This window comes from Osmerus mordax, chromosome 8 (assembly GCF_038355195.1).
Source record: "Osmerus mordax isolate fOsmMor3 chromosome 8, fOsmMor3.pri, whole genome shotgun sequence".
NCBI lineage: Eukaryota > Metazoa > Chordata > Actinopteri > Osmeriformes > Osmeridae > Osmerus > Osmerus mordax.
In genome coordinates this window covers 8,538,503-8,564,813 of record NC_090057.1, presented here as the reverse complement: position 1 = coordinate 8,564,813, position 26,311 = coordinate 8,538,503, and the positions used below count along the sequence as shown (strand labels likewise).

General features: G+C 48.8%; 1 protein-coding gene across 1 annotated transcript in view; it reads left to right on the top strand.

The window, feature by feature from the left end:
* Window positions 1–2,438: 2,438 nt before the first annotated feature.
* Window positions 2,439–26,311, top strand: part of lama2 (laminin, alpha 2) — a 66,100-nt gene continuing 42,227 nt past the window's right edge. The window contains 16 exon segments of the mRNA XM_067241725.1: window positions 2,439–2,577; window positions 3,082–3,194; window positions 7,193–7,435; window positions 8,231–8,410; window positions 9,320–9,409; window positions 9,936–10,053; window positions 10,767–10,945; window positions 11,116–11,215; window positions 11,388–11,548; window positions 13,053–13,193; window positions 14,346–14,516; window positions 18,081–18,185; window positions 21,325–21,536; window positions 21,810–21,951; window positions 23,975–24,088; window positions 25,646–25,773. Coding sequence (XP_067097826.1) covers window positions 2,439–2,577; window positions 3,082–3,194; window positions 7,193–7,435; window positions 8,231–8,410; window positions 9,320–9,409; window positions 9,936–10,053; window positions 10,767–10,945; window positions 11,116–11,215; window positions 11,388–11,548; window positions 13,053–13,193; window positions 14,346–14,516; window positions 18,081–18,185; window positions 21,325–21,536; window positions 21,810–21,951; window positions 23,975–24,088; window positions 25,646–25,773 — 2,336 coding nt within the window.

The window sequence follows — 26,311 nt, the reverse complement described above, 5'->3', positions numbered from 1 at the left end:
GAATGTGGCTCAGTCAGATTGTGTCGGCCGTGCGACCCTGGTATCAGCCGTGTATCGATCCTAAATGTGCGCCTGGTGTGTGAGACGGACGAGCGTTAAAGAAGGCACACGAGGAGAGGGTGTGTGTGTGTGTGTGTGTGTGTGTGTGTGTGTGAGAGAGGTGATTGAGCATGGTGTGGTTAGGCTGTGGCATTGAGCTGAGATGATTCAGGGTTCAGAGCTGTAGCTGTCACCATGATGGATGCTGTCCAGATGAAAACTAAATGTTGGTGTATCAATCTGGCCCGCTGGCTGCCCTTTTTAATACCTGCTCTGTCTCTCCTTCGCCTCTCCTCCTCCCATCCATCCTCCTCTCTCTCCCTCCTATACACTCCCTCTCTCTTTGGTCTCTGTTTTCCTCATTTTCTTCTTCATATGTTTCTGAAGGATGGAAAGGGCAGATCATCCTCATCATCTTCATAGTGCGTGGGTGTGTTTTCTGTGTGTGTTAGAGTTTGCGTGGGTATATCTGTATGGGTGTTTATTTGTGTCTGTGTGTTCGTACGCATGGGTGTTCATGGCATCTGTGTGTGTGTGCGTGGCTGTGATGAGGTGCTGGAAGGTTCCGGACAGCCAACTAGAATTTGTTTTGTCAACTTGAATGAAGGAACAACAGCAGAACATGAGCCTTATCGATCTGGAGGGATGCACAGGGATGGGGGAGGGAGGAGGTGGAGGGAGAGAGAGAGAGACAGACGGCAGATGAGAAGGAGTTCAGCTTAGTCATCTATTCTTCTCATAATATGAGACCCCTCTGTCAGAATGAGCAGCTTCTCATTCTATCACACTCTGTTGTGTCTGTTGCTGTACACACACACACACACAGACACACACGCGCACAGACACACACACACAGACATACCAAAGAGCATACATACACCTGCTCCAGAGAGTTGAAATAGTACATTTCCTTTTATCAAGACGTCTTAGATTTGTCTTGACGTTACTACTGGTCAGTGTTTGTTTTTTCACCTACGTCTCCCACATTGCTACAACAGTGTCTGAACCAGTCTCAACCAGTCTGAACAACAGTGTCTGAACCAGCTCTGTTACAGTGGACAGCTCTCCTTCTGGGTCAGCTCCGCCCTCACAGCAGGGTTTGAACCCAGGACTGCTGCCTGTCCTGCCAGTGGTGTTCTAACCACCTCTGCTACAGAGGCAAGAATGTTCCTGGAGTGTGTAACAGCTCTGTGTTCAGACATTCAGATGTTCTTCACAGTTCATTGGCTCTGGACATCTGGAGAAACAGCTGGAAGTCATTCTGAGCAATGAGCCTCGGTCTCTTTGATACACAATCTGTTCCCACACAAACACACACAGCCAGACACACAGAAATCTTCAAATCTCTTCTTTCACTCCACTGTCTCGTTCTCTTCCCCTTTCGCATCCTCTGTCTCTCTCTGTCTCTCTGTCTCTCTGTCTCTCTGTCTCTCTGTCTCTCTCTCTCTCTCTCTCTCTCTCTCTCTCTCTCTCTCTCTCTCTCTCTCTCTCTCTCTCTCTCTCTCTCTCTTGGATATTCTTCTGTTATCATTGAAACCCTGTGTCCAATCATTGCCAGTTGTTGTGTGTCTCTTTGCCGGTGCCTCTTTGTCAGTGTGTGTTTCTTTGTGTGTTTCTGTGTGTGTATAGTTCTATCCTAGGTACAGTATGTGTGTGTGTGTGTCTGTGTGTGTGTGTGTGTGGTGGGACAAGGACTCAGTACGGGACTGTACACTGTAGACTGTCAGAGCCAGAGGGTCTGAGCTGATTGAACCTAAGCCAGCTTGGTAACATGAACCAGTGGTGGTGTTCCCCTGCCAAAGAGTTCCCACAGCACCCTGCGGGGAAAGCAGGGAGGATGTGGAGGGAAGGGGTGGGGGTGGTCTGCCTGACACTGACCTGTATGGATATATGGAGCGTGGGTGAAGGGTGCTGGATGGGTTCACGGTAAATGGACGCTAAAATGAGCACATTGAATTCACATTGTGAAATGGACCAGAGAATAAAGAAAATGTCTTTCCAGTCAGCTCTCCTGAGCTTGCTGACTACTGTGTGTGTGTGTGTGTGTGTCTGTGTGTGTGTGTGTGTGTGTGTGTGTGTGTGTGTGTGTGTGTGTATGTGTGTCAGACTATAACAGAGGCACCTGATCACTGAGGCTGATAGAATGAGGGCAACCTGACATTTAGTTTCTTCAAATGAGGGCTGTATTTTGTTGGTGTCGTCTCTGGTGACACACATATCTGTTGGTGCTTCTCTCAGGAATGTTCACTGGGATGTCTGATGAAATCTGGAGTCTCCATGAGCTTACTCTACCTTTCACTGTTAGATGGTGTCACAGACTCAACCATCAACCTTTCAATGATGTCATTTCCTCTCCCCCCCCCCCAGGGTTGTTCCCGGCTGTGCTGAACCTGGCGTCCATGGCGAACATCTCGGCCAACGCCACGTGTGGAGAGACAGGGCCTGAGATGTTCTGTAAGCTGGTGGAGCATGTCCCTGGGCAGAGAGACGGGAACCCGCAGTGCCGTGTCTGCAACCTGAAGAGTGACAGGGAGTTTGGTAAACAACACGCACACCAAGCATACAAAGATGACGACACACACAGGCTTACGCTCATCCTGGTTCCCTAATTAAGGTGATGGTGATTACCATAGCTGATCATTATGGAGTTAGACAGGGGAAGTTGATTGGGAAAGAGGTTGGGAGTGTTTGGAATGATTGGAATGGAAGGGTTCCTCTGCTAAACGGCTTTTGCAATTACAGCAGCTAATGAAGAGGTCAGCCAAAGCAGAGCTGCTGTGATTGGCTGTGTCTTGCCCCACCCACTTAATTGGAGAGATTCGAGAGTTCTAGTAACTAGTGACATTGAGGTGACTTGCAACATTAACGGTCTTTCAGCGGTTTCCATGGTTTCTGACAAAGTAAATGTCAGATTTAAGTATCGTGATTGACAGTTTCATTTAGCTTGATGGTCTAACCCCAACATACCCTACTGTAATTATGACTTTGATTGTTTTTTCTGAAATAAAACTCTCTCTCCTCTCCTCTTCTTCTTTCCACCAGAGCGTCATCCTATCCAATTTGCTATAGATGGTACTAATCGCTGGTGGCAGAGTCCCACCATTAAGACAGGGATGGACTACCACTATGTCACCATCACTCTGGACTTACATCAGGTAGGACTCTCTCTCTCTCTCTCTCTCTCTCTCTCACACACACACACACACACACTCGTTCACACACACAAACACACACACACACTCCCGTTCTTTCTCCCTCTCACACACACTCACTCACACTCACACTTACAATCACACACGTGCAAACTCACATGTGCAGATCCTGACCTGTTGGTGCAGACTGGTTGTTTAGTCTGCAAGGGAGAACTGTGAGTAAACATCACGTACACATGATGATAAACATGATGTCAAACAGATCATGACAACCCCCCCAAACAGTGTCCACGCTCCCTGCCCTGCCCCTTCCCATCTCCCATCCTCCCCCCATCCCCCTCTCAGCTACATTAGGTCTGAACATCTCTGTGCAGGAAGTGTACTCCCAAAGTGCATATATGCATGTGTATGTATGTTTATGTGTGCATGTGTGTGCGTGAGTATGCATGGTTAGTGTGAGTATGTGTGGTGTGTGTGTGTGTGTGTGTGTGTGTGTGTGTGTGTGTGTGTGTGTGTGTGTGTGTGTGTGTGTGTGTGAGAATGCACAATGTGTGTGTACTCTATGTACGTGTCTGTGAGTATGCATGTCCAGCTTTCTCTACGCTACACACCCTTCATAAATCAAGCCAGCGCCTGGTTAATTAGCGATGGAGATCTGACAGGAGGAAGTGCAGACGCAGACATTTGAACATGCTAATGAGATGCTAATGAGCTTCAGCCCATCACTCATCCTAGTCCCGCTTGTCACCATGGCGATGGGATCAGTTCAAACACACGGCCCTGGAACGGGGGGACGATTATACACACACACAAAAGCACACACACTCACTCGAACATCCTCACTGTTAACCTGATACCACTGCTCCTATCTATTCCTCAGTATGATTATGATTATCTTATGATACTCTGATATATATTATATGAACTCCATCCTAGCTATCTACTTCAAACCGCACAACTACCTGTCAGGAATTTACTATCAACCAACCCTTCCTACACACACAGCTCAAGTTCATTTTAATTGGTACACCACCAACTACTTACACTATTGAGCATATCATCCACTGTTTGGTAGCTCACAAACAAGCTGTAAATACCGATTCTAGAAGTTAGACCTCAGTGCTGCTATACACCTCTGATATATTGTTACAGTGAAAGTAGATACTCTTCATGTTATAAATGTTTAATTTTAAATACACTTCATATTTCATGTGGATCATTGTAAAAATAACCCAGGTTTTTATGTGTTTATAAATATTATTCAGGATTCATGTGTGTGAATGTTGATATTCTTTGTACATTTGTGAACGTCCATGTTTTATGCATGTGCACAAATATATTTTTTACTAATAGACTTCTGTTACACATCAGTGTCAACTAAACACAGCTGAGGTGTTGTGAAGTCTGTAGTAGAGTAGATGTTGTGAAACGTACTATTTCTAGGGTGTGTCTACCGTGTGTGTTTACTGTATGTTTGTGTGCATGTGTGCATGATGAATGGGTGTGTGAATACAAGTGTGTGTGTGTGTAAGTTTGTTAACAGTGTTTGTGCATGTGTGTGTTTTACTGTGTGTGTGTGTGTGTGTGTGCCTGCGTGTGAGTGTGTGTCAGTGAGTGTGTGTGTTTACTGTGTGGTCAGCCAGTAAAATACAATCCTATTTAGTCTCCAGTCAGACGTATTTCCCCCGCGGCTGCTGGGCGGCCTGTCATCTCCCTCTCCAAATGAGTCTGTCGCTACGCACACCCCAGGCCCTGCCTGGGAGTATATTTGTGTGTGTGTGTGTGTGTGTGTGGATGTGGGTGTGCATGTTTGTGTGTGTGTGATAGAGAGAGAGAGAGAACGTTATCGCCTGTGACATCAGCACTCTCATTTCCCCCTCGTTATCCTGAAGGCCTCACTGGAGTGGAAGAAGAATGATGGACACTGATGGGTGTGTGTGTGTGTGTGTGTGTGTGTGTGTGTGTGTGTGTGTGTGTGTGTGTGGGTGGGTGTATGTGCATGTGTGTGCATCTGTGTATGTGTGTATGTGGTCTTACTGTATTGGGAAGTTGTAAATGAGATGGAGAATTGCAGCTATTAGTTTCTGCCTGTTTCTGTCTCTAGTGTGTGTCTGTTTGTGTGGTTGTGTGTGTGTGTTTGGAGGAGAAGGACTGAAAAAATAATCTTTGTCTTCTACCTGCAGGGCTGAATTAGTTATTTGTTGGTGTGATGTAAAAGTAAATATAAATTCTTGCTATATACAGATCGAGAGATAAAGAGGAAGTTTGATTATTAATAGATTAGAATTCAGAGAATTTTAGAATAGTATATTTTAGCTTGGATATTAACTTAATTTATAATATAAACTTTGATTCGTACAGCTTATTTTTTATAATCAATGTCACAGAGGGCTTTACAGATTGCCATTTATCAGTAATTATGGCCTAAACCCTCATGGTAGCCCCTCCAGTTAGAGGACTGTTTGGACAGTGGTCAGTTACCGGACTCAGGATCAGCTTAACACAACAGGAGGGTCAGGTAGGAACCAGGAACTCTGCAGGATCCATCAGAGGACACAAGAGACTAATTTCCTCGTTGTTGTCTGGGGCCACAGGACAGTGTAGGACGTCTAGAAAGTCACTGAGGAATACTATTAGAAAGACAGACCAAGCCAGGCCACGCTAAACAAATCCAGACTAGTTGCTTACAGTAAACTAGAACATAGCTACCCGTGCTGTGTGAGCATATGTGTCTGGGTCTGGGATGCATGCAGTAGTTTTCCCATTTTGCGTTAGGGAAGTTATCCATTGAGTACCATGCCAGAACTAGCTTTGCCCATTCACTTGACTTCCCCATGGAAGTGTGTGTGTCTGTGTGTGTGTGTGTGTGTGTGTGTGTGTGTGTGTGTGTGTGTGTGTGTGTGTGTGTGTGTGTGTGTGTGTGTGTGTGTGTGTGTGTGTGTGTGTGTGTGTGTGTGTGTGTGCGTGTGACTACAGCTCAGTGTTTTAGCTCTGGTTAGATAAAGTCTACTCACAAGACACAGCAAACCTTGCATTCAAATTTGATCAAGGGGCAAATAAACAGACTATATTTATCTGAGCTGATTTCCCAGTCTGTCTGTCTGTGTGTCTGGATGGAAAGAGATTCATTTGTGACACACACAGTCGTGACACAGTTATATAGTGGCACCGCCTCCAGGCACCCCCACACACGTACACACACATACACACACTCCTCCACCCCCTTGTCAGGTGTAAATAAAGGACCAGGGATTGTTTGAAAGCAGCTATGTGAGGCTGAAACACACCGATAGAGTTTCACATGGCCTGGGACGTAACAGGAGCCTGCTTTCATTGAGGATAAAAGACTAAAAGAGTGAGAAAGAAGAGAGAGAGAGAGAGAGAGAGAGAGAGAGAGAGAGAGAGAGGGAGAGAGAGAGAGAGAGAGAGAGAGAGAGAGAGAGAGGGGGGTTGAGACAGAGAGAGAGGACAGCAGAAAGAGTGGAGAGAGAAAGAGTAAGAGACCAATAAAGAAAGAGACAGAGATAAAGAGATGGAGAGCAGCTCCGGATCTTTGATCCCCAGTATTCACCGCAGCGAGATGTCACCTCGCCCCAGAACTGCCTGCTTAAGATGGGTTTGGTTGTGTGTTTGCCTTTAGTGAGACTCTGCTAATGAACAAGCCACTTCAGGTGTTTCAGGTTCATCCCCTACTGGGTACTGATCAGCAGGAGAGTTCAACCTTCATTGATACTCTTCAACAACAGCTTTGATGATCCAGCTTGAAACCCTGAGGTGTCCTTTACACATGCAACTGATAACCCTCCCCTCCCCTCCCATCCCCTCCCCTCCCATCCCATCCCCTCCCCTCCCATCCCCTCTCCTCCCCTCTCCTCCCCTCTCTTCCCCTCCCATCCTCCTCTCCTCCCCTCCCATCCCATCCCCTCTCTTCCCCTCCCCTCCCATCCCCTCCCCACCCATCCTCCTCTCCTCCCCTCTCCTCTCCTCTCCTCTCCTAACAGGTGTTCCAGATAGCCTATGTGATCCTCAAGGCAGCCAACTCACCCCGTCCTGGTAACTGGGTTCTGGAACGTTCTGTAGACGGCGTGGAGTTCAAGCCCTGGCAGTACTATGCCATCACTAACACTGAATGTCTGACACGCTTCAACATCCTACCGCGCTCCGGGCCACCCTCATACACTCGGGACGACGAGGTCATCTGCACCTCCTTCTACTCCAAGATCCACCCCCTGGAGAACGGAGAGGTCAGGGTCAGGGGTCAGGGGTCAGGGTGTGTTAACTGAGTTCATGTCGCCTGCTGGGTTTGTCATTGAGCTATGTGTGGTTGAATGAGGAAAAACGCGCATGCACAAACACACAACCTTATACAAGGCAGTGTTTACAGCAAAGAAACTTTGATCAGCTGTGTCTTTGAGCTGCTGTAATGTTGAGGGAGAGAGAGAGAGAGAGAGAGAAAGAGGGAGAGAGATGAAGGGATGTAGACAGTGATTAGTTGGGAAGAGATGGTCGTTTATATTAACCACCTCTCCCTCTCTCTCATAGCAGCTCTACCTCCTCCCTCATTCTGAGACTGTGTCTACACACACACACACACACACACACACACACATGCACACACACGCATACACACACACATGCTCAGGCTCCCCTCTGCGTGTGTGTGATAGGTGACAGAAGTCTAGCAGTGTGATCACAGCAGAGGCATAATGAGTGGTGGGCGAGTGTGTCTGACTGACATTTAACACACATACACACACACACACACACACAGACACACACACACAATAACACACCACCCAGCGCACCACACTGAGGCAATTATCTGACTCTATTAACCCTGTCTATCAGGCTCCGACTGTTGCTGCTTTGATTCATTTGTTAGTGTGTGTGTGTGTGTGTGTGTGTTTGTATGTATCTTTCGACAGGGGAATGTATATACGTGTACAGATTTGTTCATAAGTGTTTTAGAATGTTGGCTGGCCTATTACCTATTAACCATCTACGTATATCCACTTCTGATCCTCTCTTCTCCGCTCCAGATTGTTACCTCTCTGATCAACAATCGTCCCAGTGAAAAGGACCCCTCTCCCACCCTCCTCAACTTCACCTCTGCCCGCTACATTCGTCTACAGCTGCAGCGAATCAGAACGCTCAATGCCGAACTGATGACCCCCGGCCTCAACGATCCCCGTGAGCTTGACCCCATCGTGAACCGCCGGGTGAGAAGATCTGCCTGGTTTCCTGCCAACACCTCCTTAGCTTCAGGGTCATATACATGTTAACATGTTTACATCCAGTTGTTTTTCCAGTTGCTTAGTGTTTCCAGATTATCTAGAGGTTCTGTCCATCAGACTCACCCCTGGTCCTATAGGGTGATACCATAGAACCGTACCTACAGAACCATAGCATGGAACCATACTTACAGAAGCATACCACAGAACTTTACAGAACCATGATATACCTGCAGAACCACACCTACAGAGCCATACCTATATACAGAACAACTTGGATCAATGATTACATGGAAATTGCTGGACAGATGGATGTTAATGAAAAATGTCTGTAATTAAAGAATATTCTGCTCTATTCCGGCACACATTCGCTAACACACACACACATACACACACAGACAGACACAAATACACACACACACACTCACAAACATGGACAGACACCCTCACACACACACACACACACACACACACACTCACAAACATGGACAGACACCCTCACACACACACACACACACACAAACATGGACAGACACCCTCACACTCACACACAAACATGGACAGACACACACACATTAACAGATGACTTTGGCATCCGCCCACTCTGCCAGGCTCTACTGAGCGTGCTCCTAGGGGTCTGTATGATTGGAGGACAGATTGCAAGTTGATTAAGACTGAGATGCTGGTCTTCTATAAACATCCAGCATTAGCAGAACATACACACACCCACACATACACTCACCGAAAGTCCTGAAGAATACCTAATGAACCTGTCCAAGAAGAGTTGGTCTGTACCTGTGTATAATAGATATATGTTCAGTCATTTACCTCTGTGCTTGTTAAATGGTGTGTCAATACTATTTTATTGTGTGTGTGTGGTGGTGTGTGTGTCTCCAGTACTACTACTCCATCAAGGACATCTCAGTGGGAGGGATGTGTATCTGCTATGGTCACGCTAAGGCCTGCCCCCTCAACAACCACACCAAGGTAAGCCTTCCATCCCCTCATCACTCCCTCCATCTCACACTAAGGCCTGTACCCTGAACAACCACACCTCCCTCCAGATCTACCTCCATATAGTCCTCCTTCCCTCTACGCATCCTTCTCTCTATCTATCTCTCTCTCTCGCTCCCTCTCTCTCCACCTCTCCCTCAATCCCCCCCCCAACCCTCCTCTCCTCACACTCTCACAGGCTCTGGTCTGAACAGAAACAATGTCTATCTCCAGGATCTCTTTATTTACAAACTCTGATTGTTCATCAGAAAGAAGGCAAATAGCGCACACACACAATCACACACTCACACACTTATTCATCTGTCTAAAGTAGTCTCATATCCAGGCTCCTGGTTGACACCTGCTTGCCTGAGGCTATCTGTGATGTGGTGTCATGTTCTTCATTCTGGGGAACTGATCCTCCAGCCGTGATGTCACTCATGCTCGTGTGTGTATGTGTATGTGTGTGTATGTGTATGTGTGTGTATGTGTGTGTGTGTGTGTGTGTGTGTGTGTGTAGAAGTTCAGCTGTCAATGTGAAGACAACACCTGTGGGGAGAGTTGTGACCGCTGTTGCCCTGGTTACAACCAAAAGTCCTGGATGGCCGGAACTTTCAAGACACGACACGTCTGTGAGAGTAAGATACCAGCCAATCAGAATGCCTTCTGTTACATACCAGCCAATCAAAATACCTTCTGTTAGATACCAGCCAATTGAAAAATATTCTGTTACAGCCCAGCTATTTCAAACACCCTCTGTTAGATACCAATCAATTCAAACCAGTTTTTAAGACATCAGACAAACATCATCTTAAAATGTACTTGTCAATTCAAGAACAATGGGCAGAATTAGACAGAACGGTACCCATGCATACAAACATTTTCTTCATGTGGGTCTTGGAATCCTGTCTGTACCTGAGTACCAGTTCCAGTATCTTCACATAGACCTTCTGTTTGTCTCCCAACTGGGAGAACCGTGTTCTTTGACTCAGTCTCACCAGGACTCATGAGAAGACACACAACTTTCTCCTCTCTGATCAATCCGTTGAAGTTAAATAAAGACTTTATTATCTAATAATACCTAGACATAAATCACCTTTGATCAACTCTCGTCTCTAAATTCCATCAGTGTTGCACAGCCCATGAGACTGTGATCCAAAACAAGAACGCTGTTGTTGTTTGTTTGTTTGTTATTGTCCTTCAGGTACCGTAATGATGTGCTCTGTTTATGGAGCTGGCACTATTCTGCTGTTTGATGTTCTCTAATGTTGGGACTGGATCTGAGCTGTGTATGTGTCTATGTGTGTGTTTGCGTGTGTGTGCGTACTCTTGTGTGTGTGTGTGTGTATAGAATGTAACTGCCATGGGAAGTCCGAGCAGTGTTATTATAACCAGACGGTAGCGGACGCCAAGATGAGTCTGAACATGGCTGGTGAGCGCCAGGGGGGCGGAGTCTGCATGGACTGTACCATGAACACGGCGGGGGTGAACTGTCAGACCTGCCGACCAGGCTTTTACAGGCCCCATGGGGTAGGTTCCTTCCCGTCCGCACAGGAAGTAGGTAGTACTCACACACGGGATCCCAGACAGACCTAAAGACCAAAGATCTCTCCTCTCATTTCCTTATCTCCTTCCTCTCTTTCTCTCCTGTCCCTTCTCTCTAACTTTGTCCTCTCACCACCCCCCCCCTCCCTCTTCAGGTGAGTCCAGAGGATGATGACCCCTGCCAACCATGCTCATGTGACCCTGTCGGCTCTCTCGACCAATCATGTGTTGCCGACCAGACTCAAGCCCAAGGAGGTAACCCTCCGTCCTCCTCACCCCTCGACTCGCCTCGTCTCTCCTCTCTAAATGTTTCTTAAAACATGCTTCGTCATTTGAAGTCATTACTGTTGCAGCTATATGGTCTCTCTTTCCCTCCCTCCCTCCCTCCGTCTGTGTCACCTGTCTGACTGTCATGCCACCCCTGCAGAGATGACAGCTGGGTCATGCCACTGTAAACAAGGTTTCTGGGGTCAGAGGTGTGACAGGTGTGCTTTCGGCTTTGCGGGTTATCCCAGCTGTGAGCCTTGTACCTGCAGCCTGGCAGGCAGCCTCAACCAGGACCCCTGTCAGTCACCCTGCCTCTGCAAGGTACACACACACACCTGCTCTCACTTTCACATACGCACGCACACACACACACACGTAGATTAGCACACACTCGCACACACTCATACTAGTAGCATCAGCAGACTCTTCCTCAACATTTCTCCCTTTGAAGTCTCTTAATGGCCGTGTCGATTAGCGTGTTCATATTAGCGTGTTAAGCATGTTAAGGTGCTGACTCAGCTGGTCTGGCATACACGTGTGTTTTACAGCACCTGCCTCCCCTTTTTGCCTTGTCAAGCAATTAGAGGATCTGACAGCCTCGATGTCAACGAGTGAGTGTGATCTTTGGCCAATGGCTTCATTAATGTGCTTGACAGGAAGTGCCAGTGTAGATGACAGGAAGTAAAGCATCTCCAGCTGAGACTCATTGCTGGAACCTTCTGGACCCCAACAGACTTTTCTACCTCATTACCATCATCAGGGTCTATATCTTCAACACTCTTCAGCAGACTCCTGCTGTAATGATGCAAACAACAACAACTTCTCCTTCATCATCGTAATCACCCCCCCCCCCCACACACACATAGACACACACACATCCAATAGACTGCTACAGATGACACTAAGTTACTGATACACTTCCAGCTTTTAGGGTTTAGGTCTTGATCTGTGGGCATCTGTTGCTTGTATGAAGGGCTTTACAAATCTAATTTGAATTGAGCAGTGAGTACCGGTGTCTCTGATGTAGCACAGCTCCCTAATAATTTGATCATTGTCTCCTGACAATAAGAGAGTGTTGTTTTTCTGCTAATTTAATTACCAGACCCCCCCGCCCCCCTCCCATCCTCATCTGGAGATGCCTCCAAACGTAGCAGCCAACCAGTAATGGCCCTGATCAGGCAGCCAGCCAATGGGAAAGGAGTAGAACACTTGGAGATCAGAGCCAGCCAATAACACACATATGCACCACACACACAACACACGCAGGCAGACAGACAGACACAAATACACCAGATATGCACTCACAAAACAGAACATTCTCTTGCGCACACACACACACACACACCAAACACTGTCAGTGTGCTCGTGTGTTTGTGATCCTAGTTGCCAGTCTAATGACTGTGGAGCAGTGTGTGATGTACAGAGAGACAACTTCCCAGAGGTGTTCTGTCACACTGCGAAGAACACCCTCACCACCCAGTGCTGTGTGTGTGTGTGCGTGTGTGTGCGTGTGTGTGCGTTCTGTCACACTGCGAAGAACACCCTCACCACCCAGTGCTGTGTGTGTGTGTGCGTGTGTGTGCGTGTGTGTGCGTTCTGTCACACTGCGAAGAACACCCTCACCACCCAGTGCTGTGTGTGTGTGTGCGTGTGTGTGCGTGTGTGTGCGTTCTGTCACACTGCGAAGAACACCCTCACCACCCAGTGCTGTGTGTGTGTGTGCGTGTGTGTGCGTGTGTGTGCGTTCTGTCACACTGCGAAGAACACCCTCACCACCCAGTGCTGTGTGTGTGTGTGTGTGTGTGTGTGTGTGTGTGTCCTACAGGAGAATGTTGAAGGTGAGAACTGCGACCGGTGCAAGCTGGGATTCTATGATCTCCAGAGAGACCTTATCCATGGTTGCGAGAAGTGTTACTGTTCCGGTGTGGCAAGCCAATGTTCCGCCTCCCACTGGTCCTATAGGACTGTAAGAGACACCCCATCTGTCTGTCAGTCTGTCTGTCTCTCTGTCGGTCTGCCTGCCTGCCTGCCTGTGTGTTTCTGTCTGAATGTCTGCTGTCTGTCATCCTGTCTGTCTTTGTTTCTACCTGTCTGTAAGGGGACAAGGGGAGGCATGAGAGGAGGGGAAGGAGAGGGGAGACAGATGTGAGGAGGACCGGGGGGAGAGAAGAGTGAGGAGAGTGGAGGGAAGGGTGTGGAGGAGAGGGGAGAGAAGAGTGAGGAGAGTGGAGGGAAGGGTGTGGAGGAGAGGGGAGAGAAGAGTGAGGAGAGTGGAGGGAAGGGTGTGGAGGAGAGGGGAGAGAAGAGTGAGGAGAGTGGAGGGAAGGGTGTGGAGGAGAGGGGAGAGAAGAGTGAGGAGAGTGGAGGGAAGGGTGTGGAGGAGAGGGGAGAGAAGAGTGAGTAAACTGGGCCAGTCAGCCTGACAGGAGGTCAGGGGGGAGGGAGGAGGGAGGAGGGCTGGGGAAGGAGAAGGAGGGGGGGTAAACTGAGGGCAGAGGGGAGTGGGAGAGACTGACAGCAGAAATGGGGGGGGGGGGGGTGTTGATGTGCTAAAGAAGTGTGTCTGTGTTGTGAGTGGGTGGGGGGCTGTTTGAGACTGACAGAGCAGTGAGGTGGGGGGGGGGGGCTGTTTGAGACTGACAGAGCAGTGAGGTGGGGGGGGGGGGCTGTCAGGGTGTGACAGGACCTGATGGAGAGTGTGATAGTGTGTGTGACAGACAGCCACACGTCTGTCTCTGCAATTAACCTGACCTTGTGTGTCCCTTCACTACACCCCTGCTTGTAATCACTCTCTCTGGCTGACTGGGGCAGAGGCAGAGAGAGTTGGGGATTTTTGTGTGAATGTTCATGTGTGTGTGCTTTCCACCTCCAATAACCCTAAAGCAAAAGTCATCTTGTGGCCAGGGTATGTGGCCTGTCAGAGTGTGCATGTGAGAGTTTTAGGGAGTATGACAGTGTGTGTGTTAGATAATGTGACAGTGTGTGTGTGTGTGTGTCTCTGTGATAGTCAGCATGATGGACAGTGTTAATGTTAGCTCATCAGACATTAATGAACCTCTCAGAACTCAGCAGAAGAATGTGGCTGATATGGTTTTAAACTTTGTGTGTGTGTGTCTAGGAGACCTCACTGGCGGGGTGGTCCCTGTCCAGTGAGGGCGGGGCTAGGAGGGTGTGGCCTATATCCAGCCTAGACACGCCCCTCCAGCTCAGTATCAGCCACTCAGAGGCCAGGACTCACCTGGGGGAAGTATACTACTGGAGTGCTCCTGCACACTACCTAGGAAACAAGGTTAGTACGCAGTGCACACTCTCTAAGAAGGATGTGTGCTGTAGTCTATTCCTCTCTTGTGTTCTGCTTATCTTATATAAGAGTATATACGCCGTATTACTCTTGTTCGCACATTAAAGCGTGTCCCCTCCTTCCCCTTCCAAGGCTGCATTTCTCTTCTTCCCTCGCTCCCCGCTCCTCTCTTCCCTCCCCAGTGCTTCATGGGATGAACACAATGCCTTGCTTCATGAAACATGAAATGATGTGTTTGTTTTCAGACGAGGACTTGAGGCGTGACAATCTATCCTCCTAATGTCAGGAAAAACACATCATTATCACTTATAAAGGAGGGGCCGGGAGAGAGTGTGTGTGTGTGTGAGAGAGAGAGAGCGAGAGAGAGAGAGAGAGAGAGAGAGAGAGAGAGAGAGAGAGAGAGAGAGAGAGAGAGAGAGAGAGAGAGGATGTGTGTCTATGTATGTTTCAGTGTTTGTGTTTGAGAGCGTGTCTGAATGTGCGTGCGTGTGTATGCCTGCGTGTAGGTGTGTGTGTGTGTGTGTGTGTGTCAGCAGTCAGGCAGGCCAGCAGTAACAGGCAGAGACAGGGAGGAACGTGGCTGATGCTCCACATGGATGTGTCTGCTCTCATCACACTGTGTGGACAGCAGGGAGGACGGACGGCACAAGCACTAATGAAGAAGACTACCAGTTGGCTTGGCTCCTCTTCATTTTGGATGCTTCGCGGTGGCTGCACTTTGATCGAGCTTAGACCCTACTTAGACCTGAGAGAGAGCTGCAGAGAGGTAGAGGACAGGAGAGGTAGAGTACAGGAGAGGAGGGAAGAGTACAGGGGAGAAAGAGGAGGAGAGATAGAGGAGGACAGAGGAGAGCAGTGGAAAGGTAGAGGATAGGAGAGGATCGGAGAAGAGAAGAGAAGAAAGGAGAGAAGGAAGTGAAAGGAGAGCTAGAGGAGGGTAGAGCAGAGAAGAGCAGTGGAGAGGGAAAGGAGAGTAGAGGAGAAGATCGGATAAGAGAAAAGAAGAGAGGAGCGACAGAGGAGGAGAAAGGTAAAGGAATAGCACCAATTACTGGTGAGCCTCCTTCAGAGTTGTGACCTATCCGGGGTAATAGACTATTATGATGATGGATGAAGCCGTCTGAGCAGAGCTGCCTGAGCACACACTCCAGTACCTCACACACACACACACACACACACTTACACTCACACACACACAGTTTCATTACACTACACTACAAATGTGTGTGTGTGTGTGTCTCTGCATGCATGCACATTCAAATCCAAGAACACTGTGGCAACTCTTAATCCACAGGAACACAGACACACACACACAAATGCACAAACATGTACACACACACTGAGCCGGCATCACTATTTGGGAACAGGCTGTGCCGGACTGCACTGTGGCTTCAGTTGCACTGACCCTGGCTGGGTGCACACACACACACGGTCACACACACATTCAAACTCAAACAGTTACACTGACCATTGGCCTCAGGCCCGCCTTGGGGGAGGTTGTGGGGGAGCGGGAGGGAGGGAGGGGAGTGGGGTATTTGGAACAAGATAAGATTGTTCCAGACATGATCAATATGGAATCTTCAATCATCAATCATCATCAGCCTGAAAAGATTTCAAATACTCGGCGCTGGTTACAGTTATCCAGGCTTGATGTGGCTGGGGTCTGGAGCTGCACCAGTGGTGGTCTTAGGGGGAGGCGGGGGGGGGGGGGGGGGGGGTGGAACCCCAGCACAACCCTGTTTAGACTCCCAGTGGGTGGCCCCACCCCCACCCTCTAGAACAACAACCTGAAGCCTAGCAGGGAGACACCAGATGTGTGTGCATGTGTTTGTGTACTTGTTTTAGGAAGCCTAGCCAACAGTCTGGTATTCATTTCCTGAAAGATCTTAGATCTCTCCAGTAACGTCTCAGCTCCCTTAACCCTCAGATATCCCTCTCTCCAGTCTTCCTTCTCCCTCCTTTATTCCTCCTCTCCTTTCCTCCTCTCGAATTCCACTCTGTCTCCCTCATTTCTTCCTTCTCCCCTCTCCTCTCATTGACCCCCCCTCCTCTCTTCTCCTCCCTCTCTCTCATCTCGTCCTCTCCTCTCAGGGGCACAGTGAGACCTGTTGTTCTCAGATTATCAGATGTGTTATTATGTTAGCCTGAAGTGTATGTAGTGTGATCCGGAGGTGTTGTTGTGTTCAGGGTTATAGGTATTGCATCAGCAGTTACTCAGACAATAGGAGTCTACAGAGAGCCAGCGGAGTTATGGACGTGTCCCTGTGTCCCTGGCTGGAACAAGCCCCCTCCTGATCAAACTAGATTAGCACTCCCTGATGAAACTTAAGGGTCCTCTGACACACTCACTATGAAATGAAGAGAGAGAGAGAGGTGGGAGAAAGGACGACGTGGAGAGGAAAAGAGAGGCCCTTCTTCCAGGAACGCCACAGGACTTTCTGGAGGACCTGGGGGGGCAGGAGACCGGAGGGGAGAGACCGGGTGGATGTGGGGAGGGGGGTGGAGAGTGGGGTGGACCAGAGGAGATATACCGGGTTGAGTGTGTGTGTGTGTGGGGGGGGGGGGGGGACTAAAGCAAATCTATAGGAGGAGGATATGGATGAGTTGCAGCCTTACTGAGGAGGAGTATGAAGGAAGGAAGGAAGGAAGGAAGGAAGGAAGGAAGGAAGGAAGGAAGGAAGGAAGGAAGGAAGGAAGGAAGGAAGGAAGGAAGGAAGGAAGGAAGGAAGGAAGGAAGGAAGGAAGGATGATGGGATCCCAGTCATTAGTTGTAATGTAGTGTTGAATTGCCTCGTTATTCACAGTGTTTTATATGTGTGTGTATTTGTGGATGTGTCTGTGTGCCTGCTTGATGTGTGTGTATTTGTGGATGTGTCTGTGTGCCTGCTTGATGTAGGGATATCTGTTAAAAGCTGATTAGAGTGACCAATGATGCATCCTCACTATTACTGTGTGTGTGTGTGTGTCTCCACCTCCGTTACCTTCCAGCAGAGCTGCAGATTTGTGGTGGGCTCAGAATCATTTCATACCCCAGTGGTGTTAAAGACCACACACACACACACACACACACACACACAGGATGGTGTGTTTATTGGGCACTTTTAGCTGGGTTTCTCCTCCAAGCTTTAACACAGAGCAGCTATAAAGACTGTAGCGGGACAGTAACTCTCTCTCTCTCTCACCCACACTCCCTCCCTCCCTTCCTCTCCTTCCCTCCCTCGATGCCTCCCTGCATGTCCCTCCCTGCCTGCCTGCTTCTCTTCTATACTCCCCTGCCTCTCTGTCCCTGCCTCTCTGTCCCTGCCTCTCTGTCCCTGCCTCTCTGTCCCTGCCTCTCTGTCCCTGCCTCTCTGTCCCTGCCTCTCTGTCCCTGCCTCTCTGTCCCTGCCCTCCTCCATTCCTTGCCCAATCCCTCCCTCACTGTCTCCCTCTCTCCGTTGTATTCTGGGGAAGTGTGTGTAAAGTCTACCAAATATTTAAATGTTTACGGAAATTTGTATTGTTGTTGTTGTTGATCTGATCATGTTATCTTATGTTTGTGTGTGTGTGCAGCTGGGGTGGTATGGAGGTGTCTTGGTGTACAGTGTGTCCTACGACACCAAGTCGGACAGACAAGAGAAGGTCAGAGTTACGTCCCAGCCTGATGTCATCCTAGAGGTAAGAAACACACACACACACACACAATGACTATGTGGCCAGCCCAATACACCCTCAACATTAGACAACAACAGCAACCACAGTAGAATAGAGAAACCACAGAAGACTTGACCTACTCAGGTCCTGCTGTGATTGGTCCAGGGTGGTCCTGGGCCCGCCCCCGTGTGGCCTCTGCATTAAGGTTGCCTCCAGTCACCACTCTCTCTTCTCTACAGCTGGTTCTTCTTAGAGCTTTGTGTGTGTGTGTGAGTGTGTGTGTTTGTATACGTGTGTTTGTGTGCATTGGTGTGTCTGTGTGTGTGTATTAGTGCACATGTGTATGTGTATGTATGTGTGTCATGGTATTAGACAGCATCTGGCTGCTATTAGCTGGGCCTTAGACAGAGAGCCCATAGTCCTAGAGCAGTCTGTTGCTTTGTGTATTTGTGTGTGTGTTTGTGTGTATGTGTGTGTGTCCAGGGAATTCCTTCAGTTCCCTGGTGCAATCTCAGTTATGGAGGTTGTCATGAAGCCTCCTGTAAAGGTGGAACACTGGTCTCGATGGATCAGAGAGCAGGGCTATGACCCAATCAGAGAGCAGGGCTATGACCCAATCAGAGAACAGGGCTATGGACTGATGAATAATTTGACTCAACGTCACAGAACAATCACTGAAAAGAAAAGCCCAACTTTACACTTTGACAGGAAGTGGACACCACTGCGTCTCGCCCACTTCCTCTTGTAATCCACCTTTACCAGACCTCACCAGGCTTCACTTTACTGGGTGAGTTTGGGATTAATAAAGGATTCAGTCAATGATTTGTCTTCTTCTTTTAGAGACACACACACACACACACGCACACGCAAACACATTACCACATTACACATTACCCCTCACTGACCTTGGTGTGATGCCTTACACACGTGTTCATGGCTCCGTACTCTCTGGGCGTGGGTTATTAAACACACTGCCCTTTAATGTTGCTGTGATCCACAACATCCTGGTTTAATATCCCACTGCCAGCGAGCACAGCTCTCCATCTGTCCTTCAGTTCGTTCAGCTACACTCTCCAGCTCAGAGCAGCGTGAGATCTGTGTGGAATGGCTTTCCCCCTCAAGTATGGTTTTGAATTTAATCCTAAAGATTAAGTACACACACACTGTCTTCTTTTGTCTGTCTCTCTCTCTTTCTCTCAGCCCCTCCCTCCATCCATCCTCCTTCCTTCCCCTTCCCTACCTCTCTCCTCCTTCCTCCTCCTCTTTCCTGTCCTCTCTTTACCCCTGGCCTCTCCTTCCTCCCTCTCTCCCCTGTCCTCTCTCTACCTCTCTCCTCCTATCTCCCTCTCTCTCCTGGCCTCTCCTTCCTCCATCTCTCCCCTGTCCTCTCTCTACCTCTCTCCTCCTATCTCCCTCTCTCCCCTGTCCTCTCTCTACCTCTCTCCTCCTATTTCCCTCTCTCCCCTGTCCTCTCTCTACCTCTCTCCTCCTATCTCCCTCTCTCCCCTGTCCTCTCTCTACCTCTCTCCTCCCATCTCCCTCTCTCCCCTGTCCTCTCTCTACCTCTCTCCTCCTATCTCCCTCTCTCCTCTGTCCTCTCTCTACCTCTCTCCTCCTATCTCCCTCTCTCCCCTGTCCTCTCTCTACCTCTCTCCTCCTATCTCCCTCTCTCTCCTGGCCTCTCCTTCCTCCATCTCTCCCCTGTCCTCTCTCTACCTCTCTCCTCCTATCTCCCTCTCTCTCCTGACCTCTCTCTACCTCTCTCCTCCTATCTCCCTCTCTCCCCTGTCCTCTCTCTACCTCTCTCCTCCTATCTCCCTCTCTCCCCTGTCCTCTCTCTATCTCTCTCCTCCTATCTCCCTCTCTCTCCTGACATCTCTCTACCTCTCTCTTCCTATCTCCCTCTCTCCCCTGTCCTCTCTCTACCTCTCTCCTCCTATCTCCCTCTCTCCGCTGTCCTCTCTCTACCTCTCTCCTCCTATCTCCCTCTCTCTCCTGACCTCTCTTTTCTTCCCCTGCTCCTCCTTTCCCCCCTCTATATGTCTGGGTAATATCACCCAGACATAATCCAATGTGGATCTCCTCCTGACAGAGACCCCTGCTCTTTGATTGTGATCACAGTAGAGAATGTGGTCGGCAGGAACAGTTGAGAGAGAGCGAGGAAGAGAGAGAGAGAGAGCGAGAGAGAGAGAGAGAGAGAGAGAGAGAGAGAGAGAGAGAGAGAGAGAGAGAGAGAGCGAGAGAGAGAGAGAGAGAGAGAGAGAGAGAGAGAGAGAGAGAGAGAGAGAGAGAGAGAGAGAGAGAAAGAAAGGTGGACAGAGAAGTGGAGAAAAGGGTGAAGGTAGGCAGGGAGGGAAAGAGAGACAGATTCTATTGCTCCCTGTCCCCGTATGAGACAGAGGTTTTATGGTGGTGTAGATGCAAGGCAGTGTGGCAGTCAGATGAGACTATTTGACAGGTCATTACAGGCAGTTATATCCTGCATCTGCATATGTACACTCTCCACAGCCCTCTCTACCACCCTCCCACCCTCCTCTCTCTATCACCTTCTGCACACTATCTCCTATATGCACACATTCCCCCCAATACTCCTCTTCCTCCTCTCCTCCTCCTCTCCTCTCTCTGTATCTAATGCATTCAGTCATCTTTATGACTGTGCAGTTCCAAAATCAATCCTTTCTTTCTCTGACAGTTATGGTTCCACAGTGTTCTATGTGTTCCAAGTGTTTTAGGTGTTATAAAGGTTATATGTGTTGCCTATATATGTGTGTGTGTGTGTGTGTGTGTGTGTGTGTGTGTGTGTGTGTGTGTGTGTGTGTGTGTGTGTGTGTGTGTGTGTGTGTGTGTGTGTGTGAGTGAGTGAGTGTGATGTGTGTGTAAGTAGTAGCTCTACACATCCAAAGGTGATAGACTCAGCCGTCAGAGAAGTTAGTCTGTTTGCGTACATTCCGGCAACTGTGAACACGATGTGTGTGTGTGCATACAGACACACTACATGGCTCAGAACATGAGAAAGAAGAATAACATCTGCCCATCAGACAGAGCAACGAGAAACATGTCAGTTGCTAGAGAGCTGAGAGAGAAACCCAAGACAGACCAGTGGAGTCCAGGGAGAGACCAGCCATCTATCACAGTAAGACTCCTGTCATCTATTCTGTTTCAGGGCAGTGGCATCAGGATGATTGACAGGAGCTTCGGAAAACCGGTGTACCCTGCCTCCCAGGTCTCCAAGGAGATTGTCCTCCTACATGATAACTTCCTGTTTGAGAAAACCGGACTTCCTGTCAGTAGGCGGGACTTCATGTTGGCACTGACCAATGTGAGCAGCCTGCTTCTCAGAGCCACATACAGCAATGAGCTGGCCGCCATCTACAGGTAGGCTAAGGAACTGCAGGCACTGACCCTGACCCTGACCCAGCACTCTGACCTTACACTGACCCTTCTTCGCCTCTTTCTGTCCAACTGTCTATCTCTACACCTGTCAATCTATCCATCTGTATATCTCTCCATCTGTCTCTCTATCTGTCTATCTCTCAGCCTGTTTATTTGTCCTCTGTCTTTCGGACTGAATATATGCCCACCTGTCTGACCATATGTTTGTCTGTCCATATAACGGTCCTTCCTGCCTTCCCTCTGTCTGTCTGCTAGGCTTCATGGGGTGAGTGTGGAAGAGGCTTTTCCTGGTGGGGAGCAGGTGACAGGAAGTGGCCCCAGACAGGTGACAGGAAAGAGGGCCTCGGCCGTGGAGATGTGCTCCTGTCCCCCTGGTTACCAAGGAACGTCCTGTGAGGTAAACACCCCCTCTCTACCCCAGACGCTAGAGGGGCATGGGCACTTGGTTGTGTCCCTTACTTACGCACCAGGTCCCATAGGTTTCTTTACTCTTGGGTGAAAAGGATAAGTGGCAAAGAGGGCAGGAGAAAAGGGGAGTTGGATAAGGGGAGAGCGGTGGGGGGGGGGTTTCTCCTCCGGTGTTATTCTGAAATGTGAGAGAGAGTCTGGCCAGCGAGACACGGAAGTGCTATTACTGAGTTGTCTGCTCCATTGGAGAGAGATAGAAAAAGAAAGGGAGGGAGAAAAAGGAGAGAGAAGAGACCAGGCCATTGATTCACTGCATGAATGGTTAGTGCTGACCGAGGCGGTGGAAAAGTGGGAGGGGGGGGGGGGGGGTAATGAGGAGAGGAGAAGAGAGGAGGAAGGATGAGAATAGAGGGAAGGAGAGAGGAGTGGGGAGGAGAGAGGAGTGGGTAGGAGAGGAGAGTGGAGTGGAGGGGATGAGGAGAGTTACCTGTCCCTCAGAGCTCAGAATGAATCCTCCTCTTCTCACACAACCATTCAACACTCTGTCACACACAAGAACACACGCACACACAGATGTATGGTGTGATAAAAAAAAAATCTGCTTTCACTTTTCAATACCCTTTATGTTTTTATCTGCCTTTTCTGCTCTCCCTATATGTCCTCTTTCACTCTCTCTCGCTCTCTTTGCTATTCTATTCTCTCCTCCTCTTGCTTCTTCTTTCTACAGAGTGATAACCGACTAGTAAAGGACAGGGTCAGTGTTGGATCAGATGAGCTAAGAGACACACGCTTGTTGACGTGGTGTCCTTGATGTGGCGTGTTCTCTGCATGTTGTTGTGGCCCTGCCTGCTCTCTCTCTCATCATTGTCCTGGAATGCAGTCAACCTTCCAGGCCTAGCATGTTTGTGTTCCCTTGTTATAGAGAGAACCGTTCCAGGACAAAAGTCCTGACAGGAAGTCACTGTGTATGCGGAGGTGTAGTTGTGTGTACATGCCGGTGCATGCCGTTGTACCTGCCCCTGAAGAAAGGGATTTACCTACACCCTCCTTTGAGAAAAGGACTTGCCGCATACAGACTACAAATTGTGCGAGACATCCATCTAATTAGAGCTAGCCAGCCACCCTTGTTCAAATAACATCATTTCCCAGTGATTCATTTTGTAAATTGATTTTTGACCGCAGAGAGAAATGAACTTCACATCGTCCTATCATGAGTAGGATTATGAGCGCACTCTTTTTTGCCACTGTTTAAAACTGAGTTAACTTTTGATCCTTACTCATTGGGATGATCATGAGTACACACATGTTGGGGAGGTGTAGATGAAGTCACAGTATATCCTCCACACCACTGTGTGTGAGTGTGTGTGAGTGTGTGTGTGTGTGTTGTTTTTATGTTGCTAATTCCTGTCAGCCCAATAGGAGAGCCAAGTACACCATTTTACGTGAGTTGAAAGACCTTAACACCTATCTGAAGCAGTAGAGTGGTGTAAAGCAGAGTATAAGAGCATAGAGTAGAGCAGAGCAGAGTAGAGGTATTGTTAAGATAGCGTTAGTCGGATAGTAATCTTAGCTGCCGTCTCCTGCAGTCTCTGATCAGTGATGACATAATTACACTGTAGTACAGATAATTACTGCCGAGAACCCGACACCATCACACACACAGACACACTCTCTCGCACATGCATTCATACATACACACACTCTCTCACATACACGCACACACTCAAGCACACATACAACCACACACACTCGGACACACACATGCACTCAAATCAAAAAACACACACTGGAAATACCAATTTATCTATCTGATATCTACACTACCTTTGATGAGTTTGTTATCTTATTGTTGGTAATTCACATGAATCTACCATACAGAAACCAGTAAGTATATGTATGGTGGGTCTAACCACTCATGCCATGTGGATTATATGTTTTGTGTGTGTTCATCATGTCTAACCCCAGCATGTGTCCACCCTCTCTAACCGCACGCGTGTCATGTTCTTTTGCAGAGATGTTCAGCAGGCCATCGGAGGGTAAACGGGACCATGTTCAAAGGCATATGCGAAGCGTGCAACTGCCATGGCCACGCCTCATACTGTGACGAGGTCAGAGGGGAGTGTCAGGTATGCTGGGAGATGTCCTACATTCCTTCCTACACCGAGGCTCCTACACTCCTCCCTTGTCTCATAGGGGGGTCAGTATCTCCTAGTCTCCTAGCTTGTCTCCTAGCTTGTCTACGAGAGGAGTCACTGTCTCCTAGTCTCCTAGCCTGAGGACACTGTATCTTCTGGTTTCCTAGCTTGTCTTGTACTGATCACTGTCTCCTAGTCTCCTAGCCTGTTTTCTAGAGGACACTATATCTCCTAGTTTCCTAGCTAGTCTTGTAGTGGTCACTGTCTCCTAGTCTCCCAGCTTGTCAGCACTGACAGCTTAGAACTCCTGGTTTGATCCTCGCCAGCTCCATCTATGCTCTGCCATTGATTACCTGCCCTTGTCGTGTTTATCAGGCTGTGATTGATGTTGCCTGCAGACAGCACTAGACAAGCTAGACACTGGCCTTGGCCGCTACTGCAAACATCCCCTTCTGCTGTGCGAACAGATCTGTTGATTGCTTCTCCCTGGAATTAGATCAGATCTGAGTTGATTGCTTCTTCTTGTAATGGGATTATTTCTGAGGTGATTGGCCGAGCCAGGGGCTGGTTTGGTCTGTCTGTCTTGACCCTGACAGCTCTCTGACCTCAGATACTGACTGTTGCTGCTCCCATGCTCTCGCCACACACACACACACATCCTATGACCATGTGCGGTTCTGTCTGTCTGACCTGTCGGCTCGCTACAGATTTCCACCTGCACAAGGCTGCTTCAACTGGCACACACACATCACTGTTACAGACAGGTGTAGCTAAATTTTAAATGAGCAGGATAGTGAGAGACCGGAAAAAAATGTGCTTTGATCTGTCAAGTGTTGGAAACACACCACACCCACACCATACACACTCTACACACACACCATACAAACTCCACACACACACCATACAAACTCCACACACACACCATACAAACTCCACACACACACCATACACACTCCACACACACTGCTCCCCAGGGTCCCCCTGCCTCCTCCAAGGCTGTAATAGAATGTGAATGATGTCATGATCTACATTCAGACCTAGTGTGCTGCCTGCTGAAGCGTGTGTGTGTGTGTGTGTGTGTGTGTGTGCGTGTGTGTGTGTGTGTGTGTCTGCGTGTGTTTACGTGGGCGTTTTTTATGTGTCTGTGTGTTTGTGCACGTGTGTACAGTCGATATGCTTGACTAGATCTGAAACACACACACACACTCACACACGCATGCACTCATCCCGGGTGTGTGACGTGTGAGCAGGGAAACACCTTCATCTCATTAGCCAGCTCTAGCTCTGACACAGGACTCAGTTCCAATACTACCAGGGTGTACACACACACACACACACACACACACACAGAGACACCTGGGTTTCCTCATTAGAAAGAGCTAGGGTGTGGGGATGTGGCCAACATACAAATGTACTCAGACTCACTCACACACGTAGGGTTTGTCACACACACACAAACACACACACACAGAAACACACACAGACAGCTGACGCATTGACCATGTATACACACAAACACACATTGACCTTTGACCTCTTTCTCCATAGGACTGCTCTGGGCACACCACCGGCTTCCACTGTGACACCTGTGCCCCCGGTTTCTATGGGGACGCCACCAGGGGAACAGTCAATGACTGCCAGCCGTGCGCCTGCCCCCTGAACATGCCGTCCAATAAGTGCGTGATTCCAGCCAATCAGAAACGTTATCCAGCTACGCTGACCAACCCTTTTAGCAACCACCCCACCCCTTTCTCTGCCTATCTCACTCCCTCTCTCAATCTCTCAATTTCCTTTCTGGGTCTCTGGGTCTTATTCCTGTCTCTATAAATTGGACCTTCTAACTGTACAGTACATCACTAAATGTAGATTTATCCTCTGAACACAGATACACTCTCATACGTACACACAGTCGCCCACTCTCGCTCGCACACACACACACACACACACACTCACACATACAGGCACACCAGCAGCTGAGCATTCCTCTGCATCGGGACGTGTCTGACGCTATAGAGAGTTACAGGAGACTCCCACACAGCATACACTTCTTACCGACCCAGAGGCTAAAGAAAGGCATACATCCCAACCCCTGCCCTGCCCTGCCCTGCTCTGCCCACCTCCCTGACACATTCAGGCTAAAGAAAGCCTCTCCCCCCCCCTTCCCCTCTCCTCTTCCTCACCTCCTTCATTCCCCCCAGGTCCTCAGGCCCTGTA